Genomic DNA, 18526 nt, shown 5'->3' with positions numbered 1-18526 from the left:
TTTCAGTGATACCTCACAGTAGTACTGTTCCACACAGGACACATGAGAATAATGCTCACTATTCAAGAGAAGAAAAAGGCGTCTACACACACACACACACACACACACACACACACACATACACGTCTAACCGCCTATACCTTCCTCTTCTTAGATTTTACTCCAGAGTCAGATCTGCGTTTTGCTCTGAGCTGCACAGATGAAGCCATTGAGGAAGAGGAGTACAGCAGCCTGTGGTTCACAACCTCCTCCTTCATATTCCTCTTCATATCCTCTCTCCTGTATAGCATGATATTCAGCCTGGTCAAGGTAAACATGCAGGTTTTCTCTGCATTTCAGTTGTACTAAAGACTCTATAAGATATAATAATGTTATAAGTTATAAAGTAAAGCCCAGTCTAGGGATGCACCGATCCGACCTTTTCAGTCCAGATAGCGATAGCGATACCTGGGCTTTGGGTATCGGCCGATACCGAGTACCGATCTGATACCAGTGTTTAATTAATCAGCTGTATGCCTCACTGTGTGGAAGTGACTGGGATCATTCTGTTATGTCTAAGACAACATCAGACTCGACTTAAACATTGCTTTCCTAACTTTGTAAAACGAAATGTAACAAATAATTACAGAGATAATTACATAAAAATTAAGTAAATTGTTATTTATTATTAAAATAATAAATCGTACGGCAGCAAATTTTTAAAAACATCTTATTCTTCTTATTTATACAAATTTAATTATTTAATTATCATTTATTATTAAATAATAAATAAGTAATAAATTACACACCAGCAACTTGGCAAAAACATCTTCAGAATTCTCAGAATTTATATTTACTATTTAAATAACAAATCATACACAAGTAACTTGGTAAAAAATCTTCAAAATTATCAAACTTTTTATTTATTATTAAAATATTAAATCATACACCAGTAACTTGGTAAAAAACCTTCAAAAATATCAGGAATTACAATTAAAGTGTGAACCTTTTTAATGCAGCAACAAATTGTTCAAAACTTAGACAGGAATTAAAATTTCAGGATATAATGTATATAGTATATAAACTAGGGGTGTAAGAAAATATTGAAAATATCGAGTATTGTGATATGGGAGAAAAGACTGAAGGATATTAATGTGAAAGTTGATGCAGTGCATATGATCCTGAAAAGGGAGACCTTTATAATGCAAATGACTGCATCCATTTAGCGTATTAAAATAAAAAAATCAAATATGTAATTAGTTATTAGTAATATCTGAAAAGTTAATTGGCACCAAATCATTCTTTCTGACTGTTGAAATGCTCTGTCTGGCTATAACAACCTTCATGTTAAAGTAAAAAACACAACTGTGTTATTATTGTGTTGATTTTGATGGCCACAATTACGCAGTAAAGTGGTGTAAAAATGCACCTGTTCTGTTTTAAACAGAGTTTACTGGCACGGCCAACCAGCACAGGTGTGACTGATCAATATTTAGCAGCAACCACAGAAAATGTGCTGGTTTGTGTTTTTTTAAATATTTCACGGCATATGTTAATATATTAATCATTTATGGAACACATTACAAATGTCACCAGATGTCCAACGGTTAATTTGATTTTTATAGAACAGCACTGAACGGTGTATTGAAGTCACAGAGATCATTTGGGTGTCAGTTCTCCAGCCGGGTGAAACTCTAGTTTAAAGTGATCAATCAAACCTTTGCCACTGTTTAACAATCTGAATATAGAATAGTGTTTTTAATTGTTTGATTTTTCTTTTTCCCTTTTTTTTCCAGATGAAGAAACCATGAAGAATGAGGTGGATGCAGAGCATAGACAACGACAGGTCTTCATTTGTTGGTTTGGTGTGGTTTGGTTTTATAAACATGTACATTATGAATAATATGTGCTAAATTAAATGATCGTCATACATAATGATTACGCAAGTCATTTGAACATTTTTTAAGATTTCTCTGTAACCTGTAAATTAAAATAGGCTTGACTTAAACATTGCTTTTTGAACGTTGTAAAACAAAATGTAATAAATAAATACGTAGATAGAAATTTACTGAATTTGTATTTATTATTAAAATAAAAAATCATATACCAGCAGCTTGGTAAAAAATCTTCAAAATTAATAGAATTTGTATTTATTATTAAAATAATAAATCATACATTAGCAGCTTGGTAAAAAATCTTAAAAATTAACAGAATTTTTGATTATTATTAAAAAAAATAAGTCGTGCACCAGCAACTTGGTAAAGACAAATTTTAAATGAACAGATTTTTTATTTATTATTAAAAAAAAAAAATCGTGCACCAGCTACTTCAAAACATCTTCAAAATTAACAGGATTTACAATTCAAGTCTAAACCTTTTTAATGCAGCAACAAATTGGTCAAAACTTAAACAATAGTTAAAATTCCAGTCTATAATGTATATAGTAAACAGTAGTGAACATATACTGTACTGAACTTTTCATGTTTTTTAAATTTAGTTTATCATATTTGCTTTCATCTTTAATTCAATATTAATATTTATACAATGAATATGATTTGGACAGCCACATAATTCAATAAAGAGAGTGATAAACAACAAAAAGCTTTTGAGGATTTTGTTTTCAGTTGAGTGAAACACAGAGTTCCTCTAAGAACATCTGAAACAACACGTCAAGTCAGCCTACCGGAAACTTCTGTTATCAGTTAAGCTCTGAAGGTTTCTCTATTTCTAAACATAATCATCTTTAGAGAGTCACTTCCCTCTCTCTCTGCACCTCTGGGACTACACCTGTAGTAGCGAAACTTTGTGGAAACCGTCAGAGCTACAAATAAACTTCCTCGAAACAAGAGAGACCCATCTTTCACTGTTTCCATTTGCATATCGGCAGCTGTGGAAGAAGAAGTACTCAAGTCTTAACCCCTCTGAGACCCACAATAGAGCCGTTTTAGTTTTCTGTAGGGGGGTCCAGGGGGTGTTTAGGGGGAGATAGCAGGTCAACAGTAGATGTCACATAGAAGTGGTGTACATCATCTGAAAGCTGGGAACCTGAAGATTAATTTGAGATGCAGCTTAGAACATGATGATAGAAGTATATGATGGTCATCCCCATGCTCTATTATGTCTCATAAGTTGCCGCAGCAATTTTTGGGTTGATACCATTTGTTACACAGATTTGATGCTAAATTGATTGATAAAGAAATTATCAATAATCCCTCCAAAATACCACATTAAGACACCAAGACCTTGAGGAACACCATAGAAAAAGACATGCTGTGATTTGGGATCAAAAACTTTTTGACATTTTGGAGATTTCTGCAAGAATTGCATTTTTTCGGCGATTGGATGGCGAGCACTTCTGTTGTGTAAACTGCTCAGAAACCCCCTTATTGTCAATCTAGCTAGGAAAGCCATCCATCCTCTGAATGCTCTAGGTCTCTAGTTTGACCCATCCATCCTCTGAATGCTCTAGGTCTCTAGTTTGATCCATCCATCCTCTGAATGCTCTAAGTCTCTAGTTTGATCCATCCATCCTCTGAATGCTCTAGGTCTCTAGTTTGATCCATCCATCCTCTGAATGCTCTAAGTCTCTAGTTTGATCCATCCATCCTCTGAATGCTCTAGCTCTCTAGTTTGATCCATCCATCCTCTGAATGCTCTAGGTCTCTAGTTTGATCCATCCATCCTCTGAATGCTCTAGGTCTCTAGTTTGATCCATCCATCCTCTGAATGCTCTAGGTCTCTAGTTTGATCCATCCATCCTCTGAATGCTCTAAGTCTCTAGTTTGATCCATCCATCCTCTGAATGCTCTAGCTCTCTAGTTTGATCCATCCATCCTCTGAATGCTCTAGGTCTCTAGTTTGATCCATCCATCCTCTGAATGCTCTAGGTCTCTAGTTTGATCCATCCATCCTCTGAATGCTCTAGGTCTCTAGTTTGATCCATCCATCCTCTGAATGCTCTAGGTCTCTAGTTTGTGGCTGTAAAGTTTCATGAGGCTGTGATTATCCTAGAGGTCACCACAGGTCATTTTATACAGAGAGGTCTAGTTTCAGAAATATGGTCTCACTACAATGAAATGTCTCCTATGGGGACTAACATCATCACACATGAATACAGTTGGGCTCAAGTCACTGCATGTGATTATCATAAAGTAGGCATGTCTGTAAAGGGGAGACTCGTGGGTAGCCGTAGAACCCATTTTCATTCACACATCTTGACGTCAGCGATCAAATGAACCCTTTGAAAATGGCCATGACCTGGTACCAACCAATGGATTCATGAGGTTTTCTAGTTTCATCTGATATCTGTGTCTTCACTCTAGTCCTAAAACTGAACCTACTAGAGCCTCTGAAAAATAACCACAGCCTGTCATACTTAAATAACATACAAGTATTATGCTTTTAATTTACATGTGAAATAAACTTTGCACAGCTTGAACTACTAGAGGCTGATCGATGACCGACGTACTCTAAACTTCTTGAGAATAATGTTGAAGTGCTGGAGTGACATTCTGGTGTACATGCCAGCTGGTTAAGAGAAAAGTGGGTGAAGACTGTCATCTAGTGGCAAAAAGGGAACACTTGCACCTATGTACAGTATGTACTTATATTATGCAAACATACATACATACATGTAAATCTCCTTTCCTTGCAGGCCAACTCCATCATATACAGCAGGCTTATTTAATTACTCTTCTAAGGGCCAAGGGGACAATCACATTTCCTGTCTGCAAAGATAGGATTTTAAATATTAAAACAATACACATTTTTAATCTTAGTAAATTATTGTTTTAATAAACACAATGTTGAATTTAACATCTTTTTTTAATTCAGTTTGACTCTCCTAATTCCTAAGAATTTGTATTTATTATTAAAATAATAGATTGTGCACCAGCAACTTGGTAAAACAATCTTCAAAATTAACAGAACTTTTATTTATTATTTAAAATAATAAATTGTGCACCGGCAACTTAGCAAAAAAATCTTCAAAATTAACTGAATTTTTTATTTATTATTAAAAATAATAAATCTTGCACCAGCAAATTGGTAAAATAATCTTCAAAATTAACTGATTTTTTTTTATTATTAAAAATAATAAATCGTGCACCAGCAACTAGTAAACACAATGTTTCATTTAACATCTTTTTTTTAATTCAGTTGGACTCTCCTAAATCCGTCCACTTACAGTAAACAGCCTGGGTTGAAACTTTTAACAAAGTTAGACTTTTTAAAATACATTTTCATAATGATAAATAATCAAAGGGCCGGATTCAGGTCATTAAACGGCAGGATTCGGCCCACGGGCCGCCAATTGAACAGGCCTGATACACTTAAGTCATCCAGTGAAACCACGCCTTGTGACCGCTGTGGTATTTAAGCACGAGCAGCCGTATTCTCAGAAACGTGCAGTTAACAGAATGTGCAGTGGAAACAAAGATTGTCCTCTTTCATGCAATAGTAAAACACAGTAGAAATCCTATAAATTCACAGTATACAAGTATTGTAAGTAGTTTGTTTTGCTGAAATACTTCTACATTTTACATCTGTGTAAACTTCTGTCTGATGTACATCACATGCAACCAAAGCCCTGGACTGCCCTTTAAATGCATTCTGCAGTGAAGATGAACTATACAAGTTGACAGTAATGCTTTGTTGCCATCTACAGGCTTCAATGTGCACTCCTGACACTACAGCAATAATGCTTTGCTGCCATCTACAGGCTTCAACGTGCACTCCTGACACTGCAGCGCAGCTATGTGGGGTCACAACAAGTGCAAAAGACTTGAACCTTTCAGCTCACAGAGGTCAGTGCAACGATGCTTTTCTTTCCATGTAAGATGGAGTGTGGAGTTTATCTTTAATATAATGCTTCATTTCAGTGGTGGGATTTGTCTGAGATCAACAGGTCCAGAGGAGGAATCACTCTAATGAATACAAACACATTTATTAATGCTGCTAATTCTGCATCTCATAAAACAACATCTTTTCATTTAAAGGACCAGTGTGTAACAATTACGGGGATTTACCGGCAGAAATGGAATATAATATTAATAAGTATATTTTAATTAGTATAAAAACACCTGAAAATAATTATGATTAAAAAGGGTAAAATTAAAAATAAAATGCAGAAAGAGTAGAATGTTATTTCATGATTGCCGTGGTTGAGTTCATAAAGTACAAAAAGCTACAACAATGCACCGTAACAGGCTCAAGGTTTTTGTATGAGTCTGTGCCACTGTGTATTCGGGTAGCGGCCACAGTGATATATGGTAATACAAAAACCTGTCCTGATCTGAAGCACGAGCACAAGTCACTGTGTCAGAAGAAAAAGAGATCAGGCATTGGTTTTAGAATGAGTATGTGCCTCTTTTCCTGCGTGGGCCGGAGTCGGTAACATTACTCGCTCCCGCCGCTCTCTCTCTCTCTCTCTCTCTCTCTTTCATGGCAATTCATCCAATAGTTGCCATGCTATTTTACTAAAAGCTAAAACATTCAACCTGCTGGTTGCGCTAGAGGAAAAAGTCAGGGGATCAACAAAGTCACTTGGATTCATCATCTGGGGACCAAACCTTCATCCTAATCCATCAAAGAGTTGTTGAGTTATTCCAGCCTGGACCGAAGTGGTGGACAGACAAACTCTGCCATCCCCCTTATGGCTAAACACATGGGAAATGGGATTTTCAAAAAAATACAGAATAATTATGAATCAAAGGGTGAAATTAAAAATAAAATGCAGAAAGAGTAGAATATTGTTTCATGATTGCCGTTGTTGAGTACATGAAGTACAAAAAGCTACAACAATGCACCGTATCAGGCTCAAGGTTTTTGTATGAGTCTGTGCCACTGTGTATGGGGTAGCGGCCACAGTGATATATGGTAATACAAAAACCTGTTCTGATCTGAAGCACGAGCACAAGTCACTGTGTCAGAAGAAAAAGAGATCAGGCATTGGTTTTAGAATGAGTATGGGGTGTGTATGGGGTTACGGCCACAGTGATATGTGGTAGGGCTGGGCGATATGACCAGAAATGTATATCACTGTATTTTAATAAATATAAATTCTGTTCATTTTGAAGAAATTTTTTTACCAAGTTTCTGGTGCACGATTTATTATTTTAATAATAAATAACAATTCAGTAAATTTCCATCTATGTATTTATTTGTTACATTTTGTTTTGCAAAGTTAGGAAAGCATTGTTTAAGTCAGGCCTGATGTTTCCTTACACATTAAAGAATGATCCCAGTCACTTCCACACAGTGAGGCATACAGTTTATTAATTAATCACTGGTATCGGATCGGTACTCGGTATCGGCTGATACCCAAAGCCCAGGTTTCTCTATCGATATCGGGACTGAACAAGTCAGATCGGTGCATCTCTATTATTTTCTCATCTCTTTAAACTGTTCATGTTAGTTTAATTAAAACGTCACATTCTGAAGTCAAATTTAAAAAATACTAAGCATGCATATTTAGACTGCAAAACGCTTAATGTATGATAATGTAAATTTAAGTTTAATATTTTCTTTATAATTGTTCTATCAATATACGGTAAAAAGTGGGCTGTCATATAATACAGTACGATATATCGAACATAAGAAAATACCACCAGCCTGGACCAAAGTGGTGGACAGACCAACTCTGCCATCCCTAGAGCCATGCTGGCTAAACAATGCCAAAATTTGACGAATAGGATTTTCAAAAAAATACAGAATAATTATGATTCAAAGGGTAAAATTACAAATAAAATGCAGAAAAAGCAGAATTTTATTTCATGATTGCCATTGTTGAGTTCATAAAGTACAAAAAGCTACAACAATGCATCGTATCAGGCTCAAGGTTTTTGTATGAGTCTGTGCCACTGTGTATTCGGGTAGCAGCGGCCACAGTGATATATGGTAATACAAAAACCTGTCCTGATCTGAAGCACGAGCACAAGTCACTGTGTCTGAAGAAAAAGAGATCAGGCATTGGTTTTAGAATGAGTATGGGGTGTGTATGGGGTTACGGCCACAGTGATATGTGGTTGGGCTGGGCGATATGACCAGAAATGTATATCACTGTATTTTAATAAATATAAATTCTGTTAATTTTGAAGATATTTTTTTATCAAGTTTCTGGTGCACGATTTACTATTTTAATAATAAATACAAATTCTGTTAATTTTTAAGATTTTTTTACCAAGTTACTGGTGTACAATTTATTATTTTAATAATAAATAACAATTCAGTAAATTTCCATCTATGTATTTATTTGTTCCATTTTGTTTTACAAAGTTAGGAAAGCATTGTTTAAGTCAGGCCTGATGTTTCCTTACACATTAAAGAATGATCCCAGTCACTTCCACACAGTGAGGCATACAGTTTATTAATTAATCACTGGTATCGGATCGGTACTCGGTATCGGCCGATACCCAAAGCCCAGGTTTCTCTATCGATATCGGGACTGAACAAGTGCGATCGGTGCATCTCTATTATTTTATCATCTCTTTAAACTGTTCATGTTAGTTTAATTAAAACATCACATTCTGAAGTCAAATTTAAAAAATACTAAGCATGCATATTTAGACTGCAAAACGCTTAATGTATGATAATGTAAATTTAAGTTTAATATTTTCTTTATAATTTTTCTATCAATATACGGTAAAAAGTGGGCTGTCATATAATACAGTACGATAGTTTACTCGAACATAAAAAAACAAATACAGTATAATGTTTTTACAGACGCTGCAAAGAACAGAGAAAACAAGTACTTACAATGGACAATACAATCCCACAAAAAACTGAATTATTTCAATAATTAATTGTAAAAGTAGCTGTCGTGTTGTGTATTGCAGAGACGGCTACACGTACACTGTGGTGCAGGTTTTTGCATGGTGGTTTTTGACTGTGTATACTCGGGTAACCACCACGGTGGTTCACACAGTTACAAAAACCTCTCAGAAGAGCAGTCAGCCCAAACAACTAAAATACTGGATATAGAATGACCTAATAAATGACTGGGTAGTGTTTTATATCACTACTACTACTACTACTACTACTATTACTGTGGTCAGCCAAACTTCAAATGATGCCTGAATAAATACACCAGGTATGGAATATGTACCATTTGATCTTGTTATGCTGCAGTAGTTTTGTTTCTCATTCAGATGACGTGAATGTCATTTGTTTTACTGCACAGTGTATATAAATAACTTTATTTATATGTATGTGTCTTATTATTGTAATAGTGAAGCCCTCTTTTAGGAAAAAAATAACCACAATAATAAATAATAAAAAAAAGTCAGTTTGCACTGCTGACTCCTTACACATGATTTGATCTTAACAAAAATAATATATAAAAAATAAACTCTCTTTAAGTAAAAGCATTTGTGTGTTGTGACAGCCAGCGTGCAGGGTGGAGTTTTTGTATGGAGTTATACCACAGTGCAGTATAACGGCCACAGTGATATATCATGTGACAAAAACCTCCTTCCACTGAGAAGGAAATGCTGCGTATGATGCTGATAACACGGCAACCACAGGCTTAAAGAGTGATACTGTTTCCTAATGATGCAATCAGGGTTAGAAATGAACACCCGCCAAGCACCAGATGTGGGTCGATTTTCCGTTTGGCGAGTAAATCACGGAACTGGCAGCCGGTAAACATCTGTACCAGGGTATTAACAATTAACCGTTTAACCCAGGGGTCAGTGACCTTCACTATCAAAAGAGACATTTTTGGCCAAAAAATAAATTAAAAAAATCTGTCTGGAGCCGCAAAACATTTGATCATTGTGATGAAGGTAACACAGTTTATAGTCTCAGTATATAGAATATAAGTCTAATGCAGTGAGGGCCAAAGAGACAATGTACTACGGAGTATTAGGGCCACATTGAGGGAAAAAACATCTGAGATTTACAGAATAAAGTCAGAACTTTACGAGAAAAAAAGTCATAATATTACAAGAATGAAGTCAGAAGTTTACGGAGAAAAAAAGAAAATAACTCGTAAAATTACTACTTTATAATATTATGACTTTATTCTCGAAATCTAAGATTCTTTTATTTTTTCCTCAATGTGGCTCTAATACTCCGTCGTACCGTCGTACCATAGACCTACAACAATGATAAGTAAAAAATGAAAATGTAAACAAAAAAACAGTTATTCATTTCCATTTTTAAAAGTCCACAGGGAAAGAGCCGCATGTGGCTCCGGAGCCGCAGGTTGCTGACCGCTGGTTTAACCGTTAACCGACATTAAGAATTTTAACCGATTAATGCTATCGGTTGTAAGATGTAGCATTTATTCACCGACAAATAAACTGTAACTGCTACAGCTATCACAGCTATAACGCCACCGACACACTCACACACGGTCTGTGGGACACTCCCCGAAGTTACGCCGCGCTGACAGACACAATACGTGTGTGACAACGGCGAGCACGAAGCCACCGGCAACGCTAGAGCTGCTAACGTAGCACCAACACACAAATGGTCTGTCGGCCACTCGCTAACGTTACGCCGGGCAGACACACAGCTGACAACCTGCTGAACTCAACTAAATGTGTGGTGGAGACTTTTACTGGGAAAGTGTCAGCATGTCGGCGACACTACACGCAGCATCGGAGCTGCTAAGTTAACGCTCCCGGACGCTGAACTGGAGACTCCCGTCAACGAAGATCTGTTGTGCTCCTGCAGCTGGTGCACCGCTGCATGCGAGGCACAAAGCTTGTCGGTTAATAATCGGTTAACGAGGGTCGGTTATCGGTTAAGAAATGTTTTAAAAATGAGCATCCCTAATGGATATGGATTCATTAGGTTTACTAGTTTTCATATGATGTCTGTAGCTTCACTCTAGCTTTAAACCTGAACCTGCTAGAGCCTCTGAAAGACGGTAAAGTCAGTCGTCTCAGGGGGTTAACATCAGAATCTAAACAAACATGCAAATTCATTATTGATTAAGTGAATGAAATGTACTGGAAAAAAAATATTATTTTGGTCTGTAAAAAATATGCTTGGACGGTGGATTTGTTCATCTATCAGTCCTCTCGGCTGGTTAATGTCAGACTTACAGTATGCACTGCTGTGTTTCAGGAAAAGGTTTTTGTACGAGCATGCGGCACTGTGGATGGGGTGGCAGCCACAGTGATATGTGGTAATACAAAAACCTGTCCTGAACTGAAGCCACTGTGCATCAAGAAAAAAAAGGGGAACTCAGGTCACTAAAGAAAGGTGATGTTCAGTGGACCTTTGGAAGGGTAAATTAAATTAACGAATTCTTAATTTTATCAGTTTTACTCTGAAAACACATCAGAAAAGCTTAACCCTATAATATTAAATATTAAGTGTTAAACTAAAAATGATCTTTGTGTGTTAGGTCACCCAACCCTTTTGATGATACGTCTGAAAAAAACACACACACCAGGTATGAAATATGTATCAGAGCATTTTGATGTTGTTTTATAATACAGTAGTTTTGATTCTCATTCTAATAAGGTGTAATTTATCCATGATTTTACTGCACAATGTAAATCCAAAACAATATTTATATCCGTCTGTTTTATTATATCATTATAAGGGATCGACCGATACCGATTATTAGTAATCAAGGACACCGATGATTTTGAACCGATACACATTTGCAGTGAAAAACATTAAATCTTGGTTTAAAAAATGTGAATAACACAGAACTAAAGCATATGTTTAATTAAAAAAAGAACTTTTATCTTAAAATAAAAAAGTGCAGGGAGCTCCCAGCTTCTTTTAACGTTAAAGGAACATTTTAATAAATAAATAAACAATATCTCCTTATAGTGTAAAACAAGGAAAACTTAAATTTGTGCTGCAGTTTAAGTCTCAATTAGTCGTAGGTCGATAATCGGTTGATCACTAATCATTATCATAATTGTGAAGCCCCTTTTCAGGAGTGTGTGTATAAGCATGATTAAATAAAAAATACAATTAAAAACACAATCAGGGAACTTTGAGCTGCCAATTTGTTTGTCCACATAATCAAACATTAACATTACTGTTAATTAACAGTTGAACTAATATGAAATAGTGATAAAGTGACAGCATTAGTGTGACGTGACAGCCAGCGTGTGCAGGGTGGAGTTCTTGTATGGGATCATATCACTGTGCCATATAACAGCTACCACGGTGATATATCATGTGACAAAAACCTCCGTTTCCACTGAGACGGAAACGCTGCGAACAGAAAGCAAGTCAGGAGGGGAGACTGCTTTCTGCTGCCTGGATGTGTCCAACACATTCTTCTTAGGAACAGCAGAGACATTTAAAGACATTGAACACGGTTTCCTTAACACACAGAGAGCATCATGTAAATATTCACAGAGTAAAAATGTGATTATTAAAAAAAAAAACAGCAATAATTAGGTTTCAAAAGGGTAAAAGACCTCATGATTTCTACTGTAAAAACGTACAATTAATCAAACATTAATTGTGTTTATTTATTAATTCTTATAATATTATATTATTTTTATATTTTTATTTATTTGGTTGGTTCTAGACCAGAGGTCAGCAACCTGCAGCTCTTCAGCTCCTCTCCAGCGGCTCCCTGTGCACTTTTAAAAATGGAAATGAATAACGTTTTTTGGTTTACGTTTTAATTTTTATTTATCATCTTTGTAGGTCTATGGTACGACGGTACGACGGAGTATTAGGGCCACATTGAGGAAAAATAAATAAATCTGAGATTTCAAGAATAAAGTCATAATATTATAAAGTAGTAATTTTACGTGTTATTTTATTTTTTTCTTGTAAAGTTATGACTTTATTCTGTAAATCTCAGATGTTTTTTCCCTCAATGTGGTCCTAATACTCCGTAGTACATTGTCTCTTTGGCCCTTACTGCATTAGACTTATATTCTATATACTTAGACTATAAACTGTGTTACCTTCATCACAATGATCACATGTTTTGCGGCTCCAGACAGATTTTTTTTATTTATTTTTTTGCCTAAAATGTCTCTTTTGATAGTAAAGGTTATTGACCCCTGTCCTAGGAGATGCACTGTGAATAAGGACCGGTCTTATTTTGATGTAATTATTTGTACATTAGCAGGAATGCAGCAGTGAAAGCAGCGCTCTGTTTTATTTGAATGTGATAAAATAAAATATTTTGTACCTAAAAATCAATGAATAATCCTGATAAATAATCCTGATCTCAATATTGATCATCGTGATTATCATTTTGGCTGTAATGGTGCAGCCCTATCCGGCATCATATCAGGCAGAGGTTTTTGTATGAGTGTGTGCCACTGTGGATACTACGGGGGCCACAGTGATATGTGGTAATACAAAAACCCTATCCTGAACTGAACGGAGGCCCAACGTTACTGTGCCAAAAGAAAAAAAACAGGCCACTTCCCAAATGTATCAGACACTGAAGGAAGGAATAGTGGAAGAGTAAAGGTTTGTTAGATTTTCAGTTTTATCCTAAAAAGAAGATTAATTTGTTCTCATGTTTTGTGTCAGCAAAGATAATATATTTCACATATAGTGAAAACCAGGCGGATGTCATTCATCCATGGTTTTACTGCACAATGTATGTGTTTACTTTATTGCATCACTATTGTACAATAAATCATTTTAAAAAAAATCAATCATCAGGACAATAATTAGGTTTCAAACCTGAAAAAATAAAAAGTGATTTTATAGTTTAATTGTAGAAAAGCACTGAAATATAGAAAATACTGAGTAGAAAGAGAACAAGAAAAAGCATCATCAGGCAACAAAAGATTCATTGTTCTAGACTGACAGACTGACTAACTTAACACAATCACCAACGATGCAAAGACGCAGAATAATAATAACTCAATAATTAAGAGTAATTATGCTTCAAAGCGTACAATGCTGAGTACATAGAGGACAGGCAATGCACCGTAACAGGCAGAGGTTTTTGTAGCAGCATTTGGCACTGTGCATACGGGGGGGGTACCACACGGTGATATGTGGTAATACAAAAACCCGTCCTGATCTGAGGCGTAAAGGCACTGTGCCTCAAGAGAAAGACGTCACGTAAGTAAAAAAAAAAACATGAACAAAGATAATATTTAATGGACTAGTGCAGGGGTCAGCAACCTTTACTACCAAAAGAGACATTTTAGGCAAAAAAATAGAGAAAAAAGATCTGTCTGGAGCCGCAAAACATGTGATCATTGTGATGAAGGTAACACAGTTTATAGTCTAAGTATATAGTATATAAGTCTAATGCAGTGAGGGCCAAAGAGACAATGTACTACGGAGTATTAGGGCCACATTGAGGGAAAAAACATCTGAGATTTACACAATAAAGTCATAATATTACGAGAAAGAAAGTCGTAATATTACAAGAATAAATTCATAACTTTACGGAAAAAAAGAAAATAACTCGTAAAATTACTACTTTATAATATTATGACTTTATTCTCAAAATCTAAGATTCTTTTATTTTTTCGTCAATGTGGCTCTAATACTCCGTCGTACAGTCGTGCCGTAGACCTACAACAATGATAAGTAAAAATACAAATGTAAACAAAAAAACATTATTTATTCATTTCCATTTTTATAAGTCCACAGGGAAAGAGCCGCATGTGGCTCCGGAGCCGCAGGTTTCTGACCGCTGGTTTAACCGTTAATCGACATTAAGAATTTTAACCGATTAATGCTATCGGTTGTAAGATGTAGCATTTATTCACCGACAAATAAACTGTAACTGCTACAGCTATCACAGCTATAACGCCACCGACACACTCACACACGGTCTGTGGGACACTCCCCGAAGTTACGCCGCGCTGACAGACACAATACGTGTGTGACAACGGCGAGCACGAAGCCACCGGCAACGCTAGAGCTGCTAACGTAGCACCAACACACAAATGGTCTGTCGGCCACTCGCTAACGTTACGCCGGGCAGACACACAGCTGACAACCTGCTGAACTCAACTAAATGTGTGGTGGAGACTTTTACTGGGAAAGTGTCAGCATGTCGGCGACACTACACGCAGCATCGGAGCTGCTAAGTTAACGCTCCCGGACGCTGAACTGGAGACTCCCGTCAACGAAGATCTGTTGTGCTCCTGCAGCTGGTGCACCGCTGCATGCGAGGCACAAAGCTTGTCGGTTAATAATCGGTTAACGAGGGTCGGTTATCGGTTAAGAAATGTTTTAAAAATGAGCATCCCTAATGGATATGGATTCATTAGGTTTACTAGTTTTCATATGATGTCTGTAGCTTCACTCTAGCTTTAAACCTGAACCTGCTAGAGCCTCTGAAAGACGGTAAAGTCAGTCGTCTCAGGGGGTTAACATCAGAATCTAAACAAACATGCAAATTCATTATTGATTAAGTGAATGAAATGTACTGGAAAAAAATTATTATTTTGGTCTGTAAAAAATATGCTTGGACGGTGGATTTGTTCATCTATCAGTCCTCTCGGCTGGTTAATGTCAGACTTACAGTATGCACTGCTGTGTTTCAGGAAAAGGTTTTTGTACGAGCATGCGGCACTGTGGATGGGATGGCAGCCACAGTGATATGTGGTAATACAAAAACCTGTCCTGAACTGAAGCCACTGTGCATCAAGAAACAAAAGGGGAACTCAGGTCACTAAAGAAAGGTGATGTTCAGTGGACCTTTGGAAGGGTAAATTAAATTAATGAATTCTTTATTTTTTCAGTTTTACTCTGAAAACACATCAGAAAAGCTTAACCCTATGATATTAAATGTCTGTGTTAAACTAAAAATGATCTTTGTGTGTTAGGTCACCCAACCCTTTTGTTTGTTTTTTTTTGCCTAAAATGTCTCTTTTGATAGTAAAGGTTATTGACCCCTGGTCTAGGAGATGCACTGTGAATAAGGACCGGTCTTATTTTGATGTAATTATTTGTACATTAGCAGGAATGCAGCAGTGAAAGCAGCGCTCTGTTTTATTTGAATGTGATAAAATAAAATATTTTTCTCCCTAAAAATCAATAAATAATCCTGATCTCAATATTGATCATCGTGATTATCATTTTGGCTGTAATGGTGCAGCCCTATCCGGCACCATATCAGGCAGAGGTTTTTGTATGAATGTGTGCCACTGTGCATACAGCTGGGGTGGCCACAGTGATATGTGGTAATACAAAAACCCTATCCTGAACTGAACGGAGGCCCAACGTTACTGTGCCAAAAGAAAAAAAAACAGGCCACTTCCCAAATGTATCAGGCACTGAAGGAAGGAATAGTGGAAGAGTAAAGGTTTGTTAGATTTTCAGTTTTATCCTAAAAAGAAGATTAATTTGTTCTCATGTTTTGTGTCAGCAAAGATAATATATTTCACATATAGTGAAAACCAGGCGGATGTCATTCATCCATGGTTTTACTGCACAATGTATGTGTTTACTTTATTGCATCACTATTGTACAATAAATCATTTTAAAAAAAATCAATCATCAGGACAATAATTAGGTTTCAAACCTGAAAAAATAAAAAGTGATTTTATAGTTTAATTGTAGAAAAGCACTGAAATATAGAAAATACTGAGTAGAAAGAGAACAAGAAAAAGCATCATCAGGCAACAAAAGATTCGTTGTTCTAGACTGACAGACTGACTAACTTAACACAATCACCAACGATGCAAAGACGCAGAATAATAATAACTCAATAATTAAGAGTAATTATGCTTCAAAGCGTACAATGCTGAGTACATAGAGGACAGGCAATGCACCGTAACAGGCAGAGGTTTTTGTAGCAGCATGTGGCACTGTGCATACAGTGGGTACCACACGGTGATATGTGGTAATACAAAAACCCGTCCTGATCTGAGGCGTAAAGGCACTGTGCCTCAAGAGAAAGACGTCACGTAAGTAAAAAAAACAAACATGAACAAAGATAATATTTAATGGACTAGTGCAGGGGTCAGCAACCTTTACTACCAAAAGAGACATTTAAGGCAAAAAAATAGAGAAAAAGGATCTGTCTGGAGCCGCAAAACATGTGAGCATTGTGATGAAGGTAACACAGTTTATAGTCTAAGTATATAGTATATAAGTCTAATGCAGTGAGGACCAAAGAGACAATGTACTACGGAGAATTAGGGCCACATTGAGGGAAAAAACATCTGAGATTTACACAATAAAGTCAGAACTTTATAAGATAAAAAGTCGGAATATTACGAGAATGAATTCAGAAGTTTACGGGAAAAGAATAAAATAACACGTAAAATTACTACTTTATAATATTATGACTTTATTCTCGAAATCTAAGATTCTTTTATTTTTTCGTCAATGTGGCTCTAATACTCCGTCGTACCGTCGTACCATAGACCTACAACAATGATAAGTAAAAAATGAAAATGTAAACAAAAAAACATTATTTATTCATTTCCATTTTTAAAAGTCCACAGGGAAAGAGCCGCATGTGGCTCCGGAGCCGCAGGTTGCTGACCGCTGGTTTAACCGTTAACCGACATTAAGAATTTTAACCGATTAATGCTATCGGTTGTAAGATGTAGCATTTATTCACCGACAAATAAACTGTAACTGCTACAGCTATCACAGCTATAACGCCACCGACACACTCACACACGGTCTGTGGGACACTCCCCGAAGTTACGCCGCGCTGACAGACACAATACGTGTGTGACAACGGCGAGCACGAAGCCACCGGCAACGCTAGAGCTGCTAACGTAGCACCAACACACAAATGGTCTGTCGGCCACTCGCTAACGTTACGCCGGGCAGACACACAGCTGACAACCTGCTGAACTCAACTAAATGTGTGGTGGAGACTTTTACTGGGAAAGTGTCAGCATGTCGGCGACACTACACGCAGCATCGGAGCTGCTAAGTTAACGCTCCCGGACGCTGAACTGGAGACTCCCGTCAACGAAGATCTGTTGTGCTCCTGCAGCTGGTGCACCGCTGCATGCGAGGCACAAAGCTTGTCGGTTAATAATCGGTTAACGAGGGTCGGTTATCGGTTAAGAAATGTTTTAAAAATGAGCATCCCTAATGGATATGGATTCATTAGGTTTACTAGTTTTCATATGATGTCTGTAGCTTCACTCTAGCTTTAAACCTGAACCTGCTAGAGCCTCTGAAAGACGGTAAAGTCAGTCGTCTCAGGGGGTTAACATCAGAATCTAAACAAACATGCAAATTCATTATTGATTAAGTGAATGAAATGTACTGGAAAAAAATTATTATTTTGGTCTGTAAAAAATATGCTTGGACGGTGGATTTGTTCATCTATCAGTCCTCTCGGCTGGTTAATGTCAGACTTACAGTATGCACTGCTGTGTTTCAGGAAAAGGTTTTTGTACGAGCATGCGGCACTGTGGATGGGATGGCAGCCACAGTGATATGTGGTAATACAAAAACCTGTCCTGAACTGAAGCCACTGTGCATCAAGAAAAAAAAGGGGAACTCAGGTCACTAAAGAAAGGTGATGTTCAGTGGACCTTTGGAAGGGTAAATTAAATTAACGAATTCTTTATTGTTTCAGTTTTACTCTGAAAACACATCAGAAAAGCTTAACCCTATAATATTAAATGTCTGTGTTAAACTAAAAATGATCTTTGTG

The 18526-nt window shown here is 36.7% G+C and overlaps 1 protein-coding gene across 1 annotated transcript in view; it reads left to right on the top strand.

Moving 5' to 3' along the window:
- LOC119501350 overlaps positions 1-18526 on the top strand; it is a 74432-nt gene that overhangs the window by 28090 nt on the left and 27816 nt on the right. The window contains exon 3 of the mRNA XM_037791673.1: positions 7845-7861. Coding sequence (XP_037647601.1) covers positions 7845-7861 — 17 coding nt within the window. The remainder of the gene's footprint in view (positions 1-7844; positions 7862-18526) is intronic.

The sequence above is a fragment of the Sebastes umbrosus genome, chromosome 14 (genome assembly GCF_015220745.1).
Source record: "Sebastes umbrosus isolate fSebUmb1 chromosome 14, fSebUmb1.pri, whole genome shotgun sequence".
NCBI classification, from domain to species: domain Eukaryota; kingdom Metazoa; phylum Chordata; class Actinopteri; order Perciformes; family Sebastidae; genus Sebastes; species Sebastes umbrosus.
The sequence above is the reverse complement of the archived record's forward strand: the minus strand, read 5'-3'. Positions and strand labels throughout refer to the sequence as shown.